Source organism: Platalea leucorodia (genome assembly GCF_965183815.1).
Source record: "Platalea leucorodia genome assembly, chromosome: 2".
NCBI lineage: Eukaryota > Metazoa > Chordata > Aves > Pelecaniformes > Threskiornithidae > Platalea > Platalea leucorodia.
The window spans coordinates 31,005,235-31,026,629 of record NC_138824.1 but is presented as its reverse complement, the minus strand read 5'-3'; the positions used below and the strand labels follow the sequence as shown (position 1 = coordinate 31,026,629).

At 39.5% G+C, this 21,395-nt stretch overlaps 1 protein-coding gene across 1 annotated transcript in view; it reads left to right on the top strand.

The window, feature by feature from the left end:
• RB1 (RB transcriptional corepressor 1) overlaps positions 1-16,424 on the top strand; it is a 74,108-nt gene extending 57,684 nt beyond the window's left edge. Inside the window, 12 exon segments of the mRNA XM_082338032.1 lie at positions 7,571-7,689; positions 8,115-8,260; positions 8,952-9,097; positions 9,670-9,774; positions 10,833-10,946; positions 11,038-11,204; positions 12,117-12,147; positions 12,485-12,627; positions 13,123-13,172; positions 14,427-14,487; positions 14,489-14,496; positions 16,175-16,424. Of these exon segments, the coding sequence (XP_082194158.1) occupies positions 7,571-7,689; positions 8,115-8,260; positions 8,952-9,097; positions 9,670-9,774; positions 10,833-10,946; positions 11,038-11,204; positions 12,117-12,147; positions 12,485-12,627; positions 13,123-13,172; positions 14,427-14,487; positions 14,489-14,496; positions 16,175-16,239 (1,155 nt within the window). The 3' untranslated portion in view covers positions 16,240-16,424.
• The last annotated feature ends 4,971 nt before the right edge of the window (positions 16,425-21,395 follow it).

Below are 21,395 nucleotides of genomic sequence, written 5' to 3'. Positions count from 1 at the left end.
CCTGATAATTTAATTTGGTGACTCTAATAATCCATGGGCTACTATACTGGCATAATAACTCTGCTTTATTATTTTGCTAATAATTCTTTAAGCTTTGACTTTCGAGCGTTGAGTTGGTGTTTTCAGAATTACTCACACTAACTCTGAATATCTTTTTTCTTTTTTCTTTTTTTTCTTTTAAATAATGGTAATGTTAGAGCCCTTTTTTAAAATGTAAAGTTAAGGTAATTTTCCCCAGTTTATTATTTTTGCTTTTATTATCATTGACTATTATAGCTATTTTATCATCTAGTCCTTGAAAATCATGAGCTCTTTTTGCAGTGAGTTTATTTTTCCTAAAACCGAATAATTTTGTGCTTCTAGCAGCCTTCTCTTCCCTGCCCCTGCCACATTTCCCTGTCATTCGTGAGTGTTAAAGAGCAGCAGTCCCAGCAGAGAGCATGAGACTTCACTGATCGCCTTCCCCCACTGTGAAGATTGGCCACTTATTCATACTTTCAATATCTGTCGTTTAGCCAGTAACTGCATGCCCCTCTGCCCTATGGCAGCGCTTTCTTTAAAGAGCCTTACCTGAAGGAGACTGTCAGAGCCTCTAACGTGAAGATCTGGAGATCTTCTGCAGGATCACCCTGTTCAAAGATGTGTTGAGCGCTTTAGAGGAGAAACGTGGGAATTTGTGAGGCATGACTTCCCTTTCTCTGCCCTGGTACTGCCACTGAAAGATGGTGTCTCGTGTCATCCTCTAGCTGCTCCTTTCTGTCTCCTCACTTGACAAAATGCAAACACTTGCATTGCCATATGGTGAACTGGATAGGGGAGCTGCTCTGAATGTAAAACTAAGGCCTCCCCTGCCAAATGTGTTTACATAAAACAGCAAAAACCTTCCAACTAAATAAAAACACCACCACCACCTCAGTTCCCTGGACCAGATCTCCACCCCTGCTGACACAAGAGGGATTGGGGATGGTGGGGAGGAGGCAGGGGAGGGCGCAGGTAGATGGAGAAGTTTGGGACTGCGTCTTTTGGTGGAATACTGGCTTGTACTGACTTAAAGTATTTGTATAGTTAAGGCTTTAATGTGCTGAATATTAACTCCTTAGTTACTCAGCGAGCCTTTCTTTTTCTTTATAAAAGGTGCTGTAAGTTGTGTGAGTCTTGAGCGGAAAAACTGCTGAAGGAAGTGGTGCAAGGGCCTACTGCAAGCTGTGTGGTAGCAGTCTTCCCAGGGTCATCCTAAGTAGTTTAAACAAAATAGTTGAATAAAAATGTAGTTCCGCTGGTAACTGGTTTGCAGAGCTACAAAGCAATAACTGTGTCAGTAGTTTCCCTATTTGCAGAGCATTATCATCAGTCTGTGTAGTATTTTTGAACATACCAATAGTATTAGTTGCTATCTTAACACAGAAGGTCTGTCATCTTTACAGTTAAAATTTAAAAACTGGAGGAAAAAAAAAATTGAAGTTGCTGGAATCCCTGGGTCATCTTTAAATTTGTTAAACTTTAAATTTAGCTTGACTTTGTTGCTGCTGTTTTTAAAAGCAGCTATCACCCCAGATATCTCATTGTGCCTGTAGACTGTCTTCCTGTGATATGCTTCTTGAGGTTTTGTGGTTGTTTTTTTTTTTTATCTGTTCCCACACCTTCCCATAATTTCTGGGGAAAACACACGTGGTGGGCCCCTCAGAAGTTTGATGGCTGTTTTCACATGCATCCTTCTCCATGGCTGGGAAGCATATTTTGCTGATGCTCTTGTATCCTGCAGTGAGGTGGCCCCATGGACCTTTGCTGAGAGACCATGTAAAGCATAGGTAATTGATAAATATAAAACCATCTGATGAAGAGCAATTTGGGGAGTAGAGGGGTTGAAAATTGTGGTATTAATTGTTCTGAAATAATTTCTGAATTCTACCAAGATTTGCCAGGTCTCTTCAGAAGCTTTTGAGGAAGGCTAGATTATTCCAAAACTGCAAAGAGAATGGATTTGCAGCATTATTTAGAGCAACACAAGTTTAAGATGCATATCCACGCTGTGGTGACCTGGCTTTTTTTCTCTGAAGAGATTTGAACTCCTTTTTTACTAGGCCTTCAAAGAACTTTTGATATCTCAGTTTCTCCCATTAGAGATGCTTGATTTCATATTAATATGTATGTGTCTACACTAGAGACCACCTAAATCAGTTCCACATTGCCACAGTGGGTCCTACGTGCTAGTGCACAGTGCAGTTATTCTATTTTTGGTGCAATAGCTATTTTATTTTATAAGAAACTGGAATATGAGAGAACTGAACTTGAAAACTCCTACCAGGCTTGAGGCTGGGACACCCGCTTTCAGGTCAGCTGCTCACATGCTCTGTGTCAAGGACTTCAAATGATCAGAGTTTTCATGATTTGTATGTGTATCAGTATGGGCTTGTCGCTTCTTCTGTAGTTTAGGACTTAAGCCTCTTGTGTGAGGAAAAACCTGTCAAAATATCACTCTCAAATAACCAGAACTAATTAACAGTCACTGTTTCTTTTCTGCTTGGTTTTTTTTCCTCTGCATACTACACATTTAGATAAAAGGAGAGCCTCACAAAGCTTGATGACAGTATTATTTGATTTTAAATGCTGGAGATCAGGTAGGAATAGGACTTGTATTAAACATATATTTGCTCTAAGGAGTTAAAAGCAGATCTGACACTATCCTTACATGAATTAAACTGTTAACACTGCAGTTGTTAATGTTTTTCTTTATGAATTTTGTAAGAACAAACCCTAATAGGATCATCATTTATATAACAGATCTCATGTTTGAAATTAAAACATGGTCCTTAATCTTACTGTTTTTTCATGGTAAATACTATTTAAATTTAGGCTGTGAAATATATTTTGTTTTGGCAGGCCTAAATTATTTCAGAAATCTGGATACTAATTTTCATGTGAAGCTTCTGAAAATACAGTTGCAAGCAAAGTCAAATATCTGGGCATGCAATTCTGTCATGGGAAAGAGGAGTGGAAATAGCTCGTGCCCATCCAGTCCTTGCACTTCCATTCCAAAGCTGTCAATTCTAAATCGGCTTTGTTTTGCCTTGCAAAGTCACAGCCACCTTTCAGCATATTATGAAGAAGAATATTTCTTAATGTTATGTATTGTATTGACCGATTCAGTAATTTGAGGGGGTGTTGATTATTAAAAAACAAACAAACAAACAAACAAACAAAACCCACAAAAAAACCCCAAACCCAAAAATATAACCCCAAGAGAGCTTGGCATTGAGATATACACATAGTTTAGTGATAAACACTGCATTAAAATTTATTGTGGACAAATAACTAAAACCTGAAAATCAATTAGGAAATTATTATAAAGAATAAAAACATAAAGCAATAGAAAACAAAGACAAAAGCAGTTTTTAAAATACTGTGAACTGCTGATTAGCACTGCTGAGAGTAAAGCTGCTCAGGTACTTCTTCTGTAGTCAGTACACCCAGACCCCAGGGTAGCTGTTCTTCATATTTAAGGATTTAGGTCTTTTGTTTAATCTTTTAATGGAAACCAAAGTCCAGTTAAACATGTTGTTGGGACAGAGCTGATGTAAAGATCAGGAAGCTGGGAAGCACCTGTATGTCCTGTAGTTTCACCATAGCCCAATAAAGATTAGCCAACAAGAAATTCTGCCTGTTTTGTCCATAAAAGGAGCTTTCAGATTGGGGAAAAATGACTGCAGATGCTTACGATGCAGGTGGTGTTGCAGGGAAGCATCCTGCAGCGGCTCACTTAACGAAGTCCCGCTTAATTCACAGAGTTTAGTGTTGCAGAGTTATAGTTAGCCCTGGGTAGTGTGAGAGGGGACCGAGTCAAATTTCAGTCTTATTCTTCATTCTGATCCCACTGGCCATTTGACCCTGAGAAATCTTAGGCCTTAATTGCTTTCTCCCTTTTTGCGCTAATAAAATGGGGCTTCTCCAGCCTTTGCAGGGAAGTCTGAAATGAAAAGCAGCATTTCACTTAATTAGTAAAATTTATTCTGTGGCTGCGTCTAGTAACATTAATCACTTACTGAGCATTAAATTAAAGTAAAAGCTGTGCAAAGCTCCTGTCATGTGAAAGGAAAGCATTGGAGGTGACCTGTTGACCTGAAATGCTGCTTAAAAGCTTTAAAAAGCAATATAAAATTTGTAAAAGGTAGTGTGAATAATGTTGCTTTAGCAACAAGTTACTGATAAACATTCGTGTTCGATAAAGCTGGACCCAGGGGTTAAAGTTCTTTTGTGACTATTACTTAGAGGACTGCTAATTGTCTGGTTAATGACATATTTCGCTCATTCGAGTGAGGGGTAGATTGTTGAATACCAAGTAGTGGAACTGAAGCTGAACAGACTTTGCCCTGATAAGCTTGAAAACTCCCTGCAAGCTGCAGAATGCGCTTCAGATTCACTAAATAGAAGTCTTTTCATGTTTAAATATAAAGAAAGGAGGCAAGGTTGTAATTACACCCATCAGTTTTGCAGGGTGGGGGGTAGATGCATTTGAGAGAACTTGCCTCTGCGTATTTCTACATTATGGCATACTGCGGGGTTTTTTTGTGAGGCACCAGTCTCATCAGTGGAGCACCTACTTCTCTTCAAGTATGTGCCTGTGCATTTGGAAAGCTACCAGTGAGAGTGGTAGGGGTCCCTGGGGAAAGAGCAGGGAGGGATTTATCTAAAGTCCTCTCAGCTGTAAAGTGGAAATTGTGATCAGCAGAATGCCCACCTTAAATTTCACCAGCTTGGAAAGCTAAATAACTTTTTCCTGCTCGTGCAACCGCAGCGGGTAGGCGACCTGACCATGGTTTGCCCGAGGGCACGCATTGAGTCAGTGGTTTCTCACATCCCACCATCGCTGATGCTGGCTGGTCTGCACTGCTGGGGGCCAGCTGGGTGCCAGCACCTCACTTATCTTGACACATTTTTAACCACAGCATCAATTAGTATTTGTGGGAGCCAAAAAAGATGTATTGGACTTGCTGCATGTTGGTACTCGGTCTCTGTAAGTAGGTGTTTCTACACAAAGAATATCCTCTTGCTAACTGTAGTTCATCTACCTGATGGAAAGCAGCAGTAGGTTTCAGAAATTCCTGTAGGGTAGTTTCGCATGTCAATCAGCTGATTGAACAGGTTGTTGGCAGCAAATGCAGGACATCACATACTCCCCGTTTTCTGCTCTTTCCTGCTTTGCTCCCAGCCTTCGTGGTGTTGCTGCCCTGTCCTGTCTCAATGCCTGTTCTGGCTTTGCTTGTGATTCTCTGCAGAGCTGGCTTAAATCTGGTTTTGATTTTTCTGTTAACTTTCTGCTGGTTTAGTGCATTGAATTATGTGGAGATTGACTGATTGTCAAGGCTGGCAAGCAGAAGAGGAGTGGAAATGATGCAAAAGTAGGCAGGTCCCTTCCATAGGTAGCAAGCTGCTGTGTCCCCTCACCTTATCTAATGAAATCACACTCTGTGTGGTGAAAATTGGAGAAGGGTTGAGAGAGGACCTGGAACTGCTGGTCTCAAGTGCTAGCTTCAAAAATAGTAACTTTTGCTTCCGTTTCTTGACCTCTCATTCCCCTTTATCAACCCTTTTTCCTCCCACTGACGCTTCGTTGGAAAGAATACTTTCTCAGTCATTAATAGCTAAAGCGTGAAATGAATGAAGCAGGATTCACTCTTAGTCAAGGAATCAAGAGATGTTTCAGCAATGAATTAGTGATCGCTCTGGGAAGGAAACTTGGATTCTTCTGAGCATAGTGAAACGCTGATGGGAATAATAAAAAGGAAGAGACCAAGTGGCCAGAAGAATGAGAAACAGAGAAGGTCGTGTCTCTGCATTTCCAGCAAGGGCAACGCTGAAAGAAACAAGTGGGAAGTGCATGCACTCCTAAGTCCAGGGAAAGATGATGCAAGCCAGCCCAAGAGCTGATCTGGTTGAGAAACGATGGAGAAATAACTATGTGGTTATGAGTCAGTAACTGATGTTTTTCTGTTATGGATGAAACAGCTCCAGGATCGCCAAAATTGTAATTTAAAAATTACATAGTGTGAAAAATAGTAAATCTCAAGTCACTGATCTTGTTGCTCTGAATTTTTAGTTGATGCACTTCAAAAGAAAAGTGTTCTTTTTTTAGAAATTAGGCTAAATAAGAGAAGTCTTAATGCTAGTTTTAATTGTAGTAAATCTAGCCTAGTTTTACTAGGCCTTTTCTGATTGCCTTAGCCAGGTGATGCAGCTTGCTTTACATGCGTGCTGTGCTCCTGTTAATTATCGTAGCTATAGATTTGTCATCTCTGCCATCATATTTTAATGTTAGTAACATGCATTTGTAGGATCAAATAGACTTGAACAATCAGATGATGCATTATTTACAAACTGTTGAGCTGATTGATTTTATTGCTGTCTCTTGGGGGATCATTTGGTGGAAAATGCTGAATGTCTGGTTTTGCCCACTTCATTCCCAGTCTTATGGACACTGCTTTCCCCCCCGAGAAGGCAGATATTTACTCATGAGATGTTCTTCTGTCGCTTCTCGAGTTGTGATGCTGCACTGTTGGCAGGCAACATTGTGCTCAAGGATGAGTCTCCTGTTTAAAGAAAATAAAAAAAACAGAAGCCAGCAACCCTGTGTTTTCAAAATTAATTATAAATACGGTACCAAAATATTTTCCCATGCAGTCTTGCTGTTTCAGCATAATTCGCCTCTGTACATTACTCACAAGCAGCAAAAGCCTCAGATTTTGTTTCTGCAAGACTACCGTTTATTACCAATGTCAGCAGTAGTACTAACGTTGCTTCAGCCAGGACCTTCTCCGTTCCACTTACATCCTCTCTGCACCACCTCCTACCTCAAGCTCTTAGTAGGTTCAGATGTATTCCAGCCGCCTTGCCTAAAGTACTGATAATTGACCTAAAATCAAAATGGTTTTTGTTTTTTGGGCATGAGGGCAGAGACGTAATGTGAGTGACTATAACTCTTGCCAGAGGTAGCTCTGGAACACGATACTGTAGAGATCTGAATAGTCCCCAGTGCAGTTAGATGAGTTATGACTGTGTTTTTGTATGTTACCATGTGTAAAATATTGGGTAGATGTTGTAGCAGAAGTGGGTTGACAGTAGATACAGCAGTAACTTTTAGTCACCGATGTGTTTGGGGTTTTTTTTGGTTTGTGTTTTTTTTTTTTTTTTTTTGTTTTGGTGTTTTGTTTTGTTGTTGTTTTTTTTTTTTTTTTCCCTGGAAATGTGACTTATTATGTGTTTTCTTATATTGTTTGCTGCTCTTTTCAGGAATGGCTATTTAATAGGAAGTAGTAAGAGACTCTAGAATACAATTATGTCTCAACTCTGCAGTTAGCCTATATCTATTGGACTGCTATTGAAACAGAAAAAGTGTTTGGTGTATTTAATAGTTAAAATTTATCTGGCAAAATATGAGTGTTCTGAAGTATTTCAAAGCATTAATCTTCCGTTTAGGATTGTATTTTGGGGGTTGTTTTTAGAGAAGAAGGAACAAAAGGCACCCAGTGTGATTGTCTGTTCTCAGTATAATGTATTGTTACTGTCATTTTCCTAGGGGTCACCTCTGTTCGATCTTATCAAGCAGTCAAAAGAACGAGAAGGCCAAACTGATCAGCCTGAGCCCACTTCCACTCTCAATCTGCCTCTCCAACATAATCACACTGCAGCAGACCTGTGAGTGATATGCGTGCTCGAGGTCTAGTAAAGTGTGAAGTTAATATTGCCTTTAGTATTTAAATCCGCTTGTGTTCTGTTTTCCGACTTGTTAGGCTTGGTACTTATGTTGAACTGTTGTATTTGCTGCTGCTTATTATACATGTAAATTTAGCTAAATCAAATTCTGAATTTTTTTTTCCCAAGCCCTATCAAACTTGTAATTGCAAACTATGTTCTTACTCGTCTAGGAATAAGTAAGTCCCTTTATCATGTATTTAATCAATAACTTGAATTTTTAATTCTTGATATGGGAGTAACAGGTTACAGTAGCAATTGATTTCTTCTAATGGGGGAAGAGGGAAGGGTTCCTGCAAGTATTACTCGTATAAAATTGTTCCTTTTTCCTGTGATGTTGAAGTGCTTAATATATGTTGAATCTCCAGGTATCTTTCTCCTGTGAGATCTCCTAAAAAGAAAGCATCTGGACCTACTCTAAGTGCTACTTCCACTCCAGATGCTCAGCCAGCTGTGACCCCCCAAACACAGAAACCACAGAAATCTACCTCCCTCTCTCTCTTCTACAAAAAAGGTTTGTTGCTTCTGTATGTGCTGAAATTGCAAAGTTATCTCCTGTCATTTGTCTTTTTTGGGTTTTGGAGCTCAACATTTCTTAAAAGATTATAATAGGATCTGTAGTGAACACCATGCAAAGAAATAGTAAAATGATGCCAGCAGGTTAATGCATGCACTCTACACACTGCAAGTTCGAACTGAAAACTTATCTACTGACTAAGAATGGCCACATGGGCTCAGATGGAGGGTTCTTCTATCATAGTATGTTTTTTCCAGCAGTGACCATAAGTAGATGTCATGGGAAGCTTAAGAACTGGGCAAGCATATATAGTGCTTATCCTGAATGCTTTCCCAAGCTTTGACTTGCTCCAGCTCAGGGGTTTTGCTGAGCCTTTTGCGATGTGTCCACCTAATAACTCTCAGTAGATTTGTATTCCAAATGCTTGTTCAGATTCTTTTTGTATCAACATAGACATACGTGTGCAGCATTGTTTGGGGTGGACTTCCATGGGTCCACTACCTGTTCTGTGAAGAATCTTTTCCATTTATTTCGAACCTGGCTTCTACTACCTTCATTTGATGGCTTCTAGTTCTCGTAGTGGGAGGCGGTGAACATTCAATTGCTGTCCATCCTCCCTCATGCTCCTTTTATTTTGCATACCCCTGTTATTACTATTTCAGTTTATTTGTCTTCTCTCTTTCTCAAGTGTATCTACTGGCCTATCTTCGACTACGTACCCTCTTCTTTCGGCTTCTCTCTGAACGTCCTGACCTGGAACCCTTGATCTGGACTCTTTTCCAGCACACACTGCAAAATGAGTATGAACTTATGAGAGACAGGCACTTGGACCAGGTAACATTAACAAAAAAGTTTTTAAAAGTTTAAGAAGATTCTCCTGAGCAAAATGTTCCTTATACGTTCTTTAGCCGTTAGAAATTGTAATCTGAGTTTTTATTTCTCCATTCATTACTCAAAGGAGAAATTAATTTAAATTTAAGTCTATCATCTCAGGTTTTTTAAGTACGGGCAATTACTTCCTATGGGATCCTCAAATACCATTTACAGCTATTTTCAAAATCATGAAGACACACCAAATTTTCTAATAATTTGCATAAGAAAATACTGATTTTCTTTGGGCAGACAACATGCGTGGCTGACAAATGTTTTGTTATTCTACTCTAAAATTGCAGCATGTGAAATGAGTTTGAGAAGATACTATGAGCTCCAGTTAGTTGGTTGTCATACAGAAATGGAGGGAACAGTAGTTGACTTATATTCTGGAAGTTCTTATGAAGTTGAGTTGCATGCTAGTTTACAGAGCACAATCAGTAATAGAAAGCTCATCACTTGATTTCTTAACTTGAAAAGAAGAAGCTGAATTCATTTTCTGCATTTCCAGTTGTCTTGTCTTGTTTCTTTAATAGATCATGATGTGTTGCATGTATGGCATATGCAAAGTAAAGAATGTAGATCTTAGATTTAAAATAATAGTTTCGGCATACAAGGAGCTTCCCAACACAAATCAAGAGGTATGGAAATTCTTTAATGTTATCCTTCCATAAAAATGTTATGAACTAATTGTTTCTCTCTGTCTAAAACAAACCAAACTACACTTGAACATACAAAAGAAAACTTCTGCTTCACTGCATCTCCATTTTGTGGAGGAGAAAACTGGCTCTAATACTAAATGTCTCTTTAAACACCTTGCACAAATAGTTTGGTGACTCTACTCAGAAAGCAAACTTCATTCCACTTTTTAACTTGAAGATACTAAATGATGGGTTATGATTCTATTTGGAGACTGGATGAAAAATTTGGGTCTAGTGCTAATAGGATTTTCAAAGGCAACCCAAGTTCTCTTAAGAGTTACCTAATGTAGTTTTAAGGGGGAGATAAGCAGATAACTTTCTGTAGAAGCTTTCAATAGAAATAAGATGTCAAATAGATATGTATGGTTATATATCAAACAGATGTATGTAATAAAGTTGCAAGCTTAATTCTGACGCTAAGAAGTTCCTTTCTTTGTAAGGGCCTTACTGTACTTAAATTTTTACACAAAATGATAATAAATCAATAGAAAATCGAACAAACCATCAAACAGTTAATTGAAATGTAGGCATCCTTTTAGTAGTAAAATTTCTCATAGTGTGTTTGTGTATCTTGGCTAAACTCCAGGCTTTTGTCTCCAAGCCTAAAGAACTGTTTTATCCACATCAGGTCAGCAAAGATTTTTTCAGCCTTGCCAGGTGTGCACAGTAGCAAAGCCTTTTTTTGGCAATTGCATGTGTGAAAGTAAATGGAGCTTAAATTTGGAAAATGTTTTTAAAGCACTTATGAACTGCATTTGCACTAAGGGGCCGTGCCAGTTAATTAAGTAGGTGCCTCTACTGATGTTCATACATGTTTGGAAAAAAGAAACAATTTAAAACAGTTCTAAATAGTAGTTACAATGGCTTGCATACAATACACATGCCATCTTGGCTCGTATCTAACACAGATTTTTTTGAACGGCTTTATGAGTTTGTCAAATGTAAAATTGTCTTTTTTTTTTTTTTTAACTATGTATGATTTTTCTCACCCTATGTAGACTTTCAAACGTGTTCTTATCCGGGAAGAACAGTATGACTCCATTATAGTCTTCTACAACTTAGTGTTTATGCAGAAGCTGAAAACAAACATTTTGCAGTATGCCTCCAACAGGGTAAGCTGCTAGTTGTGTTCCGTACTAATTATTTAATAGAATAGGAGTAGATAGACAGTAAAACCTTATGATTATTTTATTATTTTTATAGCCTCCCACTCTGTCACCTATCCCACACATTCCTCGCAGCCCTTACCAGTTTTCCAACTCTCCTCGGCGTGTCCCTGCTGGCAATAACATCTACATCTCACCCTTGAAGAGTCCGTACAAATTCTCCGATGGGTTTCAGTCTCCCACAAAGATGACTCCAAGGTCTAGGTAGGTTGTTGACAAGCATTTCTTTGACTATATTAAAGGTATTTTGGGGATTTTAGTGGGAGCAAATTAGAAAATGGCACAGTCTCATTTGTCAGTAATCTGTGGTTATTATATCTTTTCTGGTTAAAAGTTTGTGTCTTGTATTTGGAATCTTTATTCATCTTTGAGCACTTTTCTGTTTCAGTTGAGTCTGTGCTCAAGGAGTTTGGGATTTTTAATTTTTTTTTAGAATAGTCACATCCAAGAGGGGTTTTCTGACCTAGTTGCTTAAATGTTGTTGGCTTTGACTCTGGATCACACTCCTAAAAAACATAGATGAGCTTCATACGCTTGTTTAAAGAGAAAATACTTTCTTGGAACAAAATGGTTCAAAGTATTTCATTGACTGAGCAGAGCATTTCAAACAGTTGGTCGCTAGTTCTTACCAGACGAGGATGACAGCAAATGTGCAAGTCTCCAGTGGGTTTTTCAAACTAGGATCAAGTGAGTCCCATTGCACCTAGCCCAATGTGTACAAAAGTTAAAATATTATTGTATATTTTAGGTTGAAATCCTGTATGGTTTTGATTAGCAAAGACCTAAAGGTAATGATGAAAGGATGATTATCTGGGTACCCAGCACTGAAGTGTCTTCCTGCTCCTAAGGGATGGATTGTGGGGGCCTCTGATCTTTCAAGCCACAGTTTTTTCTATCTGTGTGGTACGGTTGATTTAGCGATTCAGCATTCGCTGGCCCGAATGGAAACGTGAACCATCTCAACACAGTGAAATGCAGTCTGGGTTTGCACTATTAATGCAGAGAGAGAGGAAGAGACCTTGTTAATGTCTTATGTTAAGCTGTGCAAATTAGTGGATGCATCTATCATTGTTAAATGTAGCTTAATCTTAAACACTTCTCTTCTTCATTTGGCAGAATTTTGGTGTCAATTGGTGAATCATTTGGGGTGAGTTTTAACATTTTTAATGTCTGGTCTTGAATGCATGTAACTTTTGGAGGAATGGGATAGCCTGCTGATACCTGTAGAACCGGACAGTGAGTGTCTCTAATTTAACACAGTGTTTATAGAATCTGTAAGCACAAAGGGGTGTCCTGTTAACTCTTTTCAAACATGCAGACTTCACTTATAAAATGTTTTGCATTTTATTTTAGTTGCTTTGAAAGATGGAGTTGTTAAACTGCAGTGTTTTACAACTCCTAATTTTTTTTAGGGGATAATCTGGAAAGCTTGAGTAGTTTCAGGATTTATTGGCAATTCTTTCCTTATTTTCTTGTAATTTCAGACTTCTGAAAAGTTTCAAAAAATAAACCAGATGGTGTGCAACAGTGACTGCCAGCTAAAACGCAGCGCAGAAGTAAGCGCTGCTCCTAAGCCACTGAAGAGGCTGCGCTTTGATATAGAAGGGCAAGACGAAGCAGATGGAAGGTAAGAGATTGTTCTCAGCTTTTCAGTAAGGTTACACATATTTAATTCTCAGGGCCTTCCACCCTAACTTCTTCCTGACATCTTAATTTCTGTTAATTTGTGAAATTTAGTCAATATATTAAATGAGAGGTGGTAGCATAATACTTCTCAACTCGATGCTTTGATGTCAGAAGCATGGATTTATTTGGTGCCTATACATCTAGCATCCTAGCGTTACTGCTGAGTGCTAAACCATGCTGTCATCTTTAGTCAGTCTTTAAAAAAAAAAAAACAACAAAAAACAACAACAACAAAAAAAACCCCAAAAACCCCCAAATTTTTTAGACATATGAGAAACCAAGCAACTCTTGAGTTTAGTGTGGAGGAAAAAAGAGTTTGCGTCTTCGTAAGAGAAGGCAAAAGCGCTGAAATGAACTAAACTTGATTTAAAGGTATGTTGTGAGGATCGTTTTTTTTTTTTAAACTTCTGCTTAATCATATGCTTTCTGTCTTCAGCAAACACCTACCCCAGGAGTCCAAGTTCCAACAAAAGCTTGCAGAAATGAGTGAGTATTATTTTTTCATTAACTGCACACCAGGGAGTGCCTTGGATAAAAGAGTTTATGCCCACTCGGATAAAAACATAGCTCAACGTTGATGTCATTTCGGTAACTTGCTTGATTTTTTTTTGTACTTGCTCCATTTAATCTTGAAAATGCAGATTACAAAATGGAAATCCTCAAAAGCCTTTTTAAGGGTATTAAATGACACAGCAGCATAGAAGATGCTATTTTACATGTGAATAAGAAAATGAGCATGACACATTCTTCCTAAATGCTAGAATTCTTGAAATGGAATTAAATGCTTGCCAAGGCTTTCCCATTTGTTCCAGTGACAGACCCTTAGCTGAGAGCCTGCAGGTAGAAATCAGTAGTAATTGCAGCAGCATTTAGTTGACCAGAACACCTTTTTAGGCGATTACAGTGTAGTAAAGGAAAATTATATACACAGGAAAATTATATGTAATTTTGTGTGTTGCTTTGCTGTCTTTTATACTAAAATGCCTGAGACTGCTTTTTCTTCTACTGCGGATCAGTATTTCTTTCAGATTTTATAGGATTACTACTCTGTTTCTCAAATGCAACTCAAATCTAGCCCACAAAATGCAAAACGGCCCCATCCCCACCTCTGAGTTGTATTTCCCACTCCCGAGAAGGAGCAGGCCTTCCCACTCTCTGGTGGAATCCAAGCTCTGTAGCTGAGCGGATTTGCACCTTAAAAATTCTTACCTAGCAAGTGTTTGCTCATCAAGATGGGTGTGAGTGCACATCTAGGCACCTCTCGTTTATTTTCGGGTAGGGGAAGTGTTCCGGTGTTTACTTGTGGCGGAGGTTAAGAAGGGACGTTCTGTCTCACGACCAGTTGTGTTAGTGTGTGTCACTGGGGGGCAAGGCATCTCCTCTGCAGGCTGGCTGGGGGATGTGGGGACTGCTCAGCCCACAGCATCTGCCTGGCCACGAGACGAGACCCCTACGTGCTGCAGTCCGTCTGCCCGCCTCAAGGATGAAAACAGACCAAGTGAGGGTGCAGAAGCAATGAGAACTTCAGTGAATGGCTGGAATGAATTTAAGATGTGTGAGACTGAGCAGGAATTGCTGAAGCAACTCAGAATTATGTGTTTACTTTTAAAATATGGGATTCGTTTGATTTAAATAGTGTAATTCAATTCCTTGTGCCATTACCAATTTTTACAATAAATAATAATGTCCGCAATAATTCTGAAGAAAGTATTTAATTTCTTTTTTTTTTTTTTTTTTTAGCATCTACTCGAACAAGAATGCAAAAGCAGAAACTGAATGATGGAAATGATACCTCAGCCAGTGAAGAAAAGTGAGATTCTTCTCAGGACCAGGGGCTGCACTGCAGGCCCTCTTAGCTTGGTTTTGTTTTACAGCCTTCATTGAGTTGCTTTTTTAGTTGCTTTTTATTCCCAACTGCTAGTTGAAAGCATTTGGACTTTTTACATTTTTAAATGTCATTCATGATACTTTGCCTTATGATGTAGCATATATGCAATGTAAGCCACTGAATTTAATTTATTTTTTTTTTTTGACAATTTTAAAAACCGACTTGGAAGGTGTCTTAATTTCCTATTGCAGCATTACTGATTTAAGCCAATTCAGTCTACTTGGGTTGAATTTTGCTGTCTAAAGAAAAAACGTTAGCTAGAATGATTTGAAATGCACTAATTTTGTTTCTTAGATTTCATTTTTAGATTTTCATTACTTGCAAATTTTGAAAATGAATGAGGGGCCAGATACTGCAAAGATTTCTGTCTCTGTATTTAATTAGCGCATCAAATTCCCATTAATTTAAATTGCACAGCAGTCATAGACCTTGCAGAGTCTGGGCCTCACATCAGAAGTACAACCTGAATTCAAAGTGAACTCATTATGTAGTCGTACTACTGAAACCAATACTTAGCGTTTTATAGTTTTCCTTCCCCAGCTCTCTTCCCGGTGTACTTTCAGAGGGCAGTTACACTCTCCATCAGCTTGAATTTCATGGAATGTGAATCCCACAGAGATTCCTCCCAGAAGCTGACGCTTCTTCCCAGATGCAGCCTACTTGATGTGCACTTTCTCATCTTGGAAAAATCTCAATTATTAAAAGAAAAAAGAACCCCAAACCTAAATCCCACCTGGCGCACATAAGATTTCAAAATTCTAATGATGTAGAATTTTCTTGATTTCTTCAAATTTTCACCGAACTGTAGCCAAGCCAAACAGCTTGAGGAACAGGCACCAAACCTGTTCCTGTAGCTGAAAGGTGAGTGTCTCCAGTTGGGTTCCAGGTAAGAGCAGCCTGGTCTCTAAAAGCACAGGGCATCTCCCGTTGCCCTTACTGCAGCGTCTGCACAAGAGCCAAACTTGATGAGCCCACGTTGGGAAAATCACTCTGCCTTATTTTACTGAAAAGGCAGAGTTTAATAGGCAACTTGTGAACTCTTACAGCTAGGAAAAAACAAACAAACAAACAAACTCGAACCCCAAAACTTTTTTCAGCTTACATGTTTGTAAGTTACTGATTCAGATACTGGAATTTTCTTGCAATGATAAAGGGTTTGCAATATAGCCAGTTAAGGAAAGCACATGTTTTACTTCCACTGGACTGAAATATAAGTAAATAAACAAAGTCCTGCTTTAAAATTACCCATTTTTATGAAATTCAGCTTTTGCAGCTACTTAAATTAAAACAGTTACAGTAGAAAAGCACGCTATTCATTACACAAACATTTTAAAACAACATCTTCTCCGGGTAGCTTATTTAGAAATTGTTCAGCTGCACCTAGAGTACTTACACTAGTACATTTTAAAGATCAGTTCTTGTCTTGAATGGAAACTAATCCTAGAGCTACTAAAAATTCTACGAACAGCACTGATTTGTCAATGAATTTTAAAATAAAATTGAGTTATTTTTTTAGTCTCAATATGGCTTCAGCTTTCTTCCTGAAAAATGTACAGAAGTGTTAAGAGTACCTTATGTTTATTTTCTCACTTTTTTGCAGTTTTACAGACAGAATATATCTTAACATTGGGGTACACCGACTGTAAGCTCTGTTACAGCCGTTGAAGTTCTTCCACGATCCTCTGGCTAGAGGGGTAACAGTAGAGAGTCCCATACCTAAGCACATTTATTCTTTCTTTACTGTGACAATGTATTTTTTTTGTTGTTGTTGTTCAAACAGACTGAAGGCTTTACATCAAATGTATGGTAATGTTTTATACAACTCATTAGTTTCTCTCCTTTCAAGATAAATAAAATAGCTTTTAAAAGATTTATAGCTGGTAATTTTCTTTCATTAGATGAGAAGGTGACTTCACATGGTAACGATGTCCTGCTGGCTCATGCTTCCACCATGATCCTGCAGCTGGTACGAGCAGAGGTCACTCCACCTGCAGTGGTTCCCTTGTAGAGGTGCTTCAGGCAGGCCTTCGGAGAAGTTGGTGTCCGCATTTAGAGGCGTCCCCAGCGTTTCACCACCCTGCTCTTTATAATCGATTCTTTTGCTTTCGGAGCTGCTGAAAACAGCCTGGGATGTTAAGGCGCCACGGCTTTCTGGGCCGGGTGCCTGGCTGCGGGCACGTCGGCCTGGCAGGCTCCCTGTCAGTGCTTCATCAGAGTCCATAGGTGCCTGGTGCCTCACAACTCTGCTGAATTTGCAGGGCTATTTATAGCATCAGGGTTCATGACAGTGCTTAGAGCACAAAGGGCGCTGGCTGCCTTGCCAGTCCCTGCCCCCTCTGAAAACACGTCTTCAGAGTCATTTTTTTTGCAAATAAATGTGTATTGAAACTAATGGCTTTTTATCGGATTCGGAAAGCTTGCTGTGCTTGAGAGTGCCTTTCGTATAGTGAGACCTTGTTGTATTCAAAATGGGCTAGAATACTGAAACTGTTTCAGGAATAAAGAAAATTAGAATTCAGAGCAGAAGAGTTGGACAGAAAATGGGACGGGCGTTTCAGGTGCCCGAGGGTAAGGATTGCACCACTGATCAAACTCTTCTAATCACAGAGGTCAAACATCCATTTGTGGAGCAAACTTGTCTCTGCCTAAGCTGTACGTGTAAAATGAGGTCATATGAAACGCATCTGAGAGGGCTGTTTCTCTCCATTGATGCTAAGGGGAATTTCACCTATTGGCTTGGCAGTGTAGCCGTCTTGAGACGGATGAGCTGACTCCCAGCCTCTTCATTTGCAGTTTTATACCTCTTGCTGCTCTCCCCTGTTCCCAAATGCTGCTTGTTCTTGCCTGTGTCAAATGTGAAACAGCTGGAGAAAATTATGGCTCTGCGATACTGGTGCAAAGCACAAGTTTAAATATTTTAAAATGTAACAAATAAGCTGGTCATAATATACATTTGCTTCAGAAACAATACTTGGTGTTTTGAAGACAGTTTTATGAATCATTAAGTCACTAGGGCATTAGTTTCTTTGAAAGGTGGAAATACGCTTACGCAAATTCTCCAGCTTTTTTTGCAGACTGGGTTTTCATTCTGCTTACAAATACTTTATCTGGTGGCAGTTATTTCCTGAAGAACACCAGTAGTCTCTAAAATATCTCTCTGAAATATTATCTTGGTTTCATTTCTTTTTTTCCCACACTACTACATAGTCAACTCGGTTTACAAGTGTCAGACTTTCTTCGCTTTTGCTGAAAAAAAGGAAAAAATCCCACTCGTACTTTTTCAATATTATGGCATTTTTATTAATGGTCTATTAAAACCAGGCAAGTTTATAAAGAAACAACAACTCAAAACATAATTTTATGTTCAGGCTGTAAACTTTCTACATCATTAGGTGGTAGCCAATGAGTCCTGTCTCTATGGGGTAATTAAATGCTCTGATTTACAAGGAAAGCCCATGGAAATGGTTCAGATCATATAAAAACAGCAGTTTACATAGTTATGAGGCAATAAAACTCTAGAGGTGGGTACTAGATGACAACGCAATGCTGGCTCTTAGCTTCGGTCACTTAAGAGAACCTTTAAATGATTCAGAAAGTTATCCATCTGTTCCCTTTCTGCCAAGTGGAACATCCCTCTTCATGTAAACCCCAGATACAATTTATGCTTGACCTTATTTTCACTTTTTAGCAAATACCTTTTTGTCTGTGGTGTCCTAAACCAGAACAAAACTTAAATACTTAATAAAGCACTTAACCTGCAAGACCCACAAACATAAGTTTGTTGCAGACCACCTCACAATGGTATAACGCATTCCTAATCTCTTCTAAAATGTCCCATGACTGGGTTTCAAGCACATAATTACATACATGCATCAACGTTTAACCACCTAAGCCAGTATGTTTTTTTAAACATTGACCATTAAGTGCCAAGGAAAGTGCATGCAAATGAAAGTTTTAAAAAAATTCAATAAATAAATGTCTCGATGAATGTAATGCTATCACGCCCAGGTCAGATGATACACGCTGCACGAATAAAAGCCAACGCTGACAGGTTGGATCCTTAGAGTCACCCTCATTCAGTCCAGAGATGCTTTTTCTCCAAATTAGAGACTTTGTCAATTACTCTGAATTGCAAGTAGGCTTTAAGGTGTACAGTAGGTTGGAAATGATGAGCAGGAAGGAAATAAATTGAAAAAATGGAAAGCATGCCATTTTGACCACAGTAGTTGTTGAACTACTGCGTTATGAACTGGAGCCAGCTTAGGAGAGCGGTATCGCGCCCCAGTGCTGTCGCTCCGTGGAGCGGTGGCTCCAGGGAACCAGGCTCTTCATTGAGCAGAGAATGTTTTTGAGCAGATGTTGAGTTAAAAACAATCATTTCGCATTTACGCTTTTGGTTTGATTCTTTAAGTAAAACCACAGAAACACTTGGAGAAAGCTTTTATCGTACACTTCTTGGGGAGGCCGGAGTGACCGAAAGGCCGTTCCATTTCCTAGTGAGGCTGCCTGCGGGTACGTGGGGCAGGATTCAGACCAGCTGCCACCCAAAGGCTGGGCTGTGGCGGTACACCCTCCTTCCGTGTGCTGCTATGGCTAAGAAAAGGCCGGCAGGTGAACCTGGCAGTTCTTGAGCCCAGGACCGAAAGGGGCAGACTTCACTCCAACCATCCCTGCCTTAACCAAAACATCTGGAATTACCCAGCCTTGGCTTATGTAGAATTGCCCTGTGGCTATGCTTTGGTATGATGAGTGCTGGGCTATAGCGTGTAAGGTTTGCAGTGAAGTTGTGCCCTACCGTGATACTGTTTTACTGTCTGCATTCACCTCTAGCTGTGTGCCTGAGTCAAGTGCTTCTCAACACAAACTTATCAAAACCGATCTCGTCCCCCAGGGAAGTTGTGGTTTTGATGAAACTGCATGATGTACTGGAAAGTTCTTGACCAGTTCTGTTTGAATACAAAATACTGACACAGCTGCTGAAGTATGGACTTCCACTGCTGGAGGAAGTTGTACTAATCACTGAGGGGGTGGCAGAACACACTCCTTAGCAGTAGATGATCCAATATATTTATTTCTAGTGAGAGTCTGAGGCAAATGTCTCAAAGACAAGTAATTTTTTACCTCGGCATTTTCCAAAGCAATTTGCTTACGGCCCTCTTCCTAAGTAAATTCTGCTGTCTGCGTGCCTCACCCTTCCACTCACACCCGCAGGGACTGCTGTGACGAAACGCACTACTCGCTACTTCTCATCTTCTTCTCTGAGGATGTGCTTCTCCTTTTCTCCTCCTCCTCCTCAAGGAACAGGATTGTTTGAGAAAGGATCCTCCAATATAATAAAGAACAGTTATTTCTACTTTAGAAATGAGGAAATGAGGCTGCAATCATTTAAGGGAATTAGGTTCTTAGAAACCACATCTGAGGATTAGAAAAAGTCATCGAAGGATTCTGTGGCACAGCAAGGCTCTGAAGGAAGGTCGCATGACTAATTGTGTTAGTGTACTGAGCCTGGTCCTCCAGGCCATTGCCTTCTCAATTTGTAAAATACTACAAAAGGCACTTAAAGCCACTTCATCCAGTCAAAATTTTAAGAGAAGTCATTTCTCAGGGTTAATTCACAGTTGCCCATTAGAAAATTCAAGTAAATGCTTCATGAGCTCAGCATCTTCTGTAACGGGGCAAACTTCCCTCTGTGCAACACTGGGTGGGGTTTCATCTTAACTCACTTTAGTCAGTTAGAAATTAAGCATCTACTCTACCTTAGCCATCCAGTCCCCTTGATGATCAGTGATGAGAGAGAGGCATGTCCAGAGGGCAGCTCCTCTCACCTAAAACGGGCATGTAAGGTAAGTGGTATGGTCACCTCGCAGCACTGACCAAAGGAGAACCTGAAACAGTGTATTTGGACAAGGTGTCCTTATTGCCACGTGGAAAACAATGATGTGAGTTGCACTCTTACAATTTAATTGTAAGAAAGACCCATTTTATCACTTCAAAATGATCTTTTTCTCCCTTTTTCTTAAGATGATCTATCTGGGGATAGATGGTAAGACAGGAATAAACAAACCTCGAGGGGAACTTCCCTTTCCTTGAGATTTTGTTTGGGTTTCTTTTTCTTGGTAACAAGCAACCAGATGGTTTTCTCGGTACCAAAACACACAGCACAATAATTCCCATCCAGACAAATACTGTGAATGCTTCCTGGCCCATTGGGGTGCCAGGGAACGTGCTTGGGGTAATGGAAAGGAAAATTCTTTTCATTCTCTCTAGAACAATGGACATAAGTGCCAGGAACTCCAAACTGTAATATCCAGCTGAAGCTCTTCGTGGCTTACGTATTTACACTCCAAATAAACACCAAGGGACACATCTCCTCCTACCAATCAGAAAGCTCCTCATCCTAAAGAATTTGTATTACTTTATCACATGTTCAGAAAAACAAGTTTGCATCATCTTCACTGGATGATAAACCACGCAAAAAGAAGCCCCCTACGGCATATTAACGTCAGTTGGTGATAAGTATACTATGAAAGTTTCAGCAGCAAACAGGTCACTGTTCCATAAAATCCAAATGCAGGTTGTTTAAAAAAAAAGAAAAAACTCAAAACAGACAGAGAAGGTAATGATATAGCTTAGTTTGCTTGACTTTAAGTGGGAAGGGGTAGTTACTGCATTAGATTTTTGTTGTTAAATTCCGACTGTTGGCAGTGAACCCTCACCATACATCTACGCTGTAGCCATCTTTACAAAACCTATATGTTAGCAGACTTTTACACATTTCTTAAGCTGATGGACACTGAGTCTTTCCTTCCAAACCTCTGCAC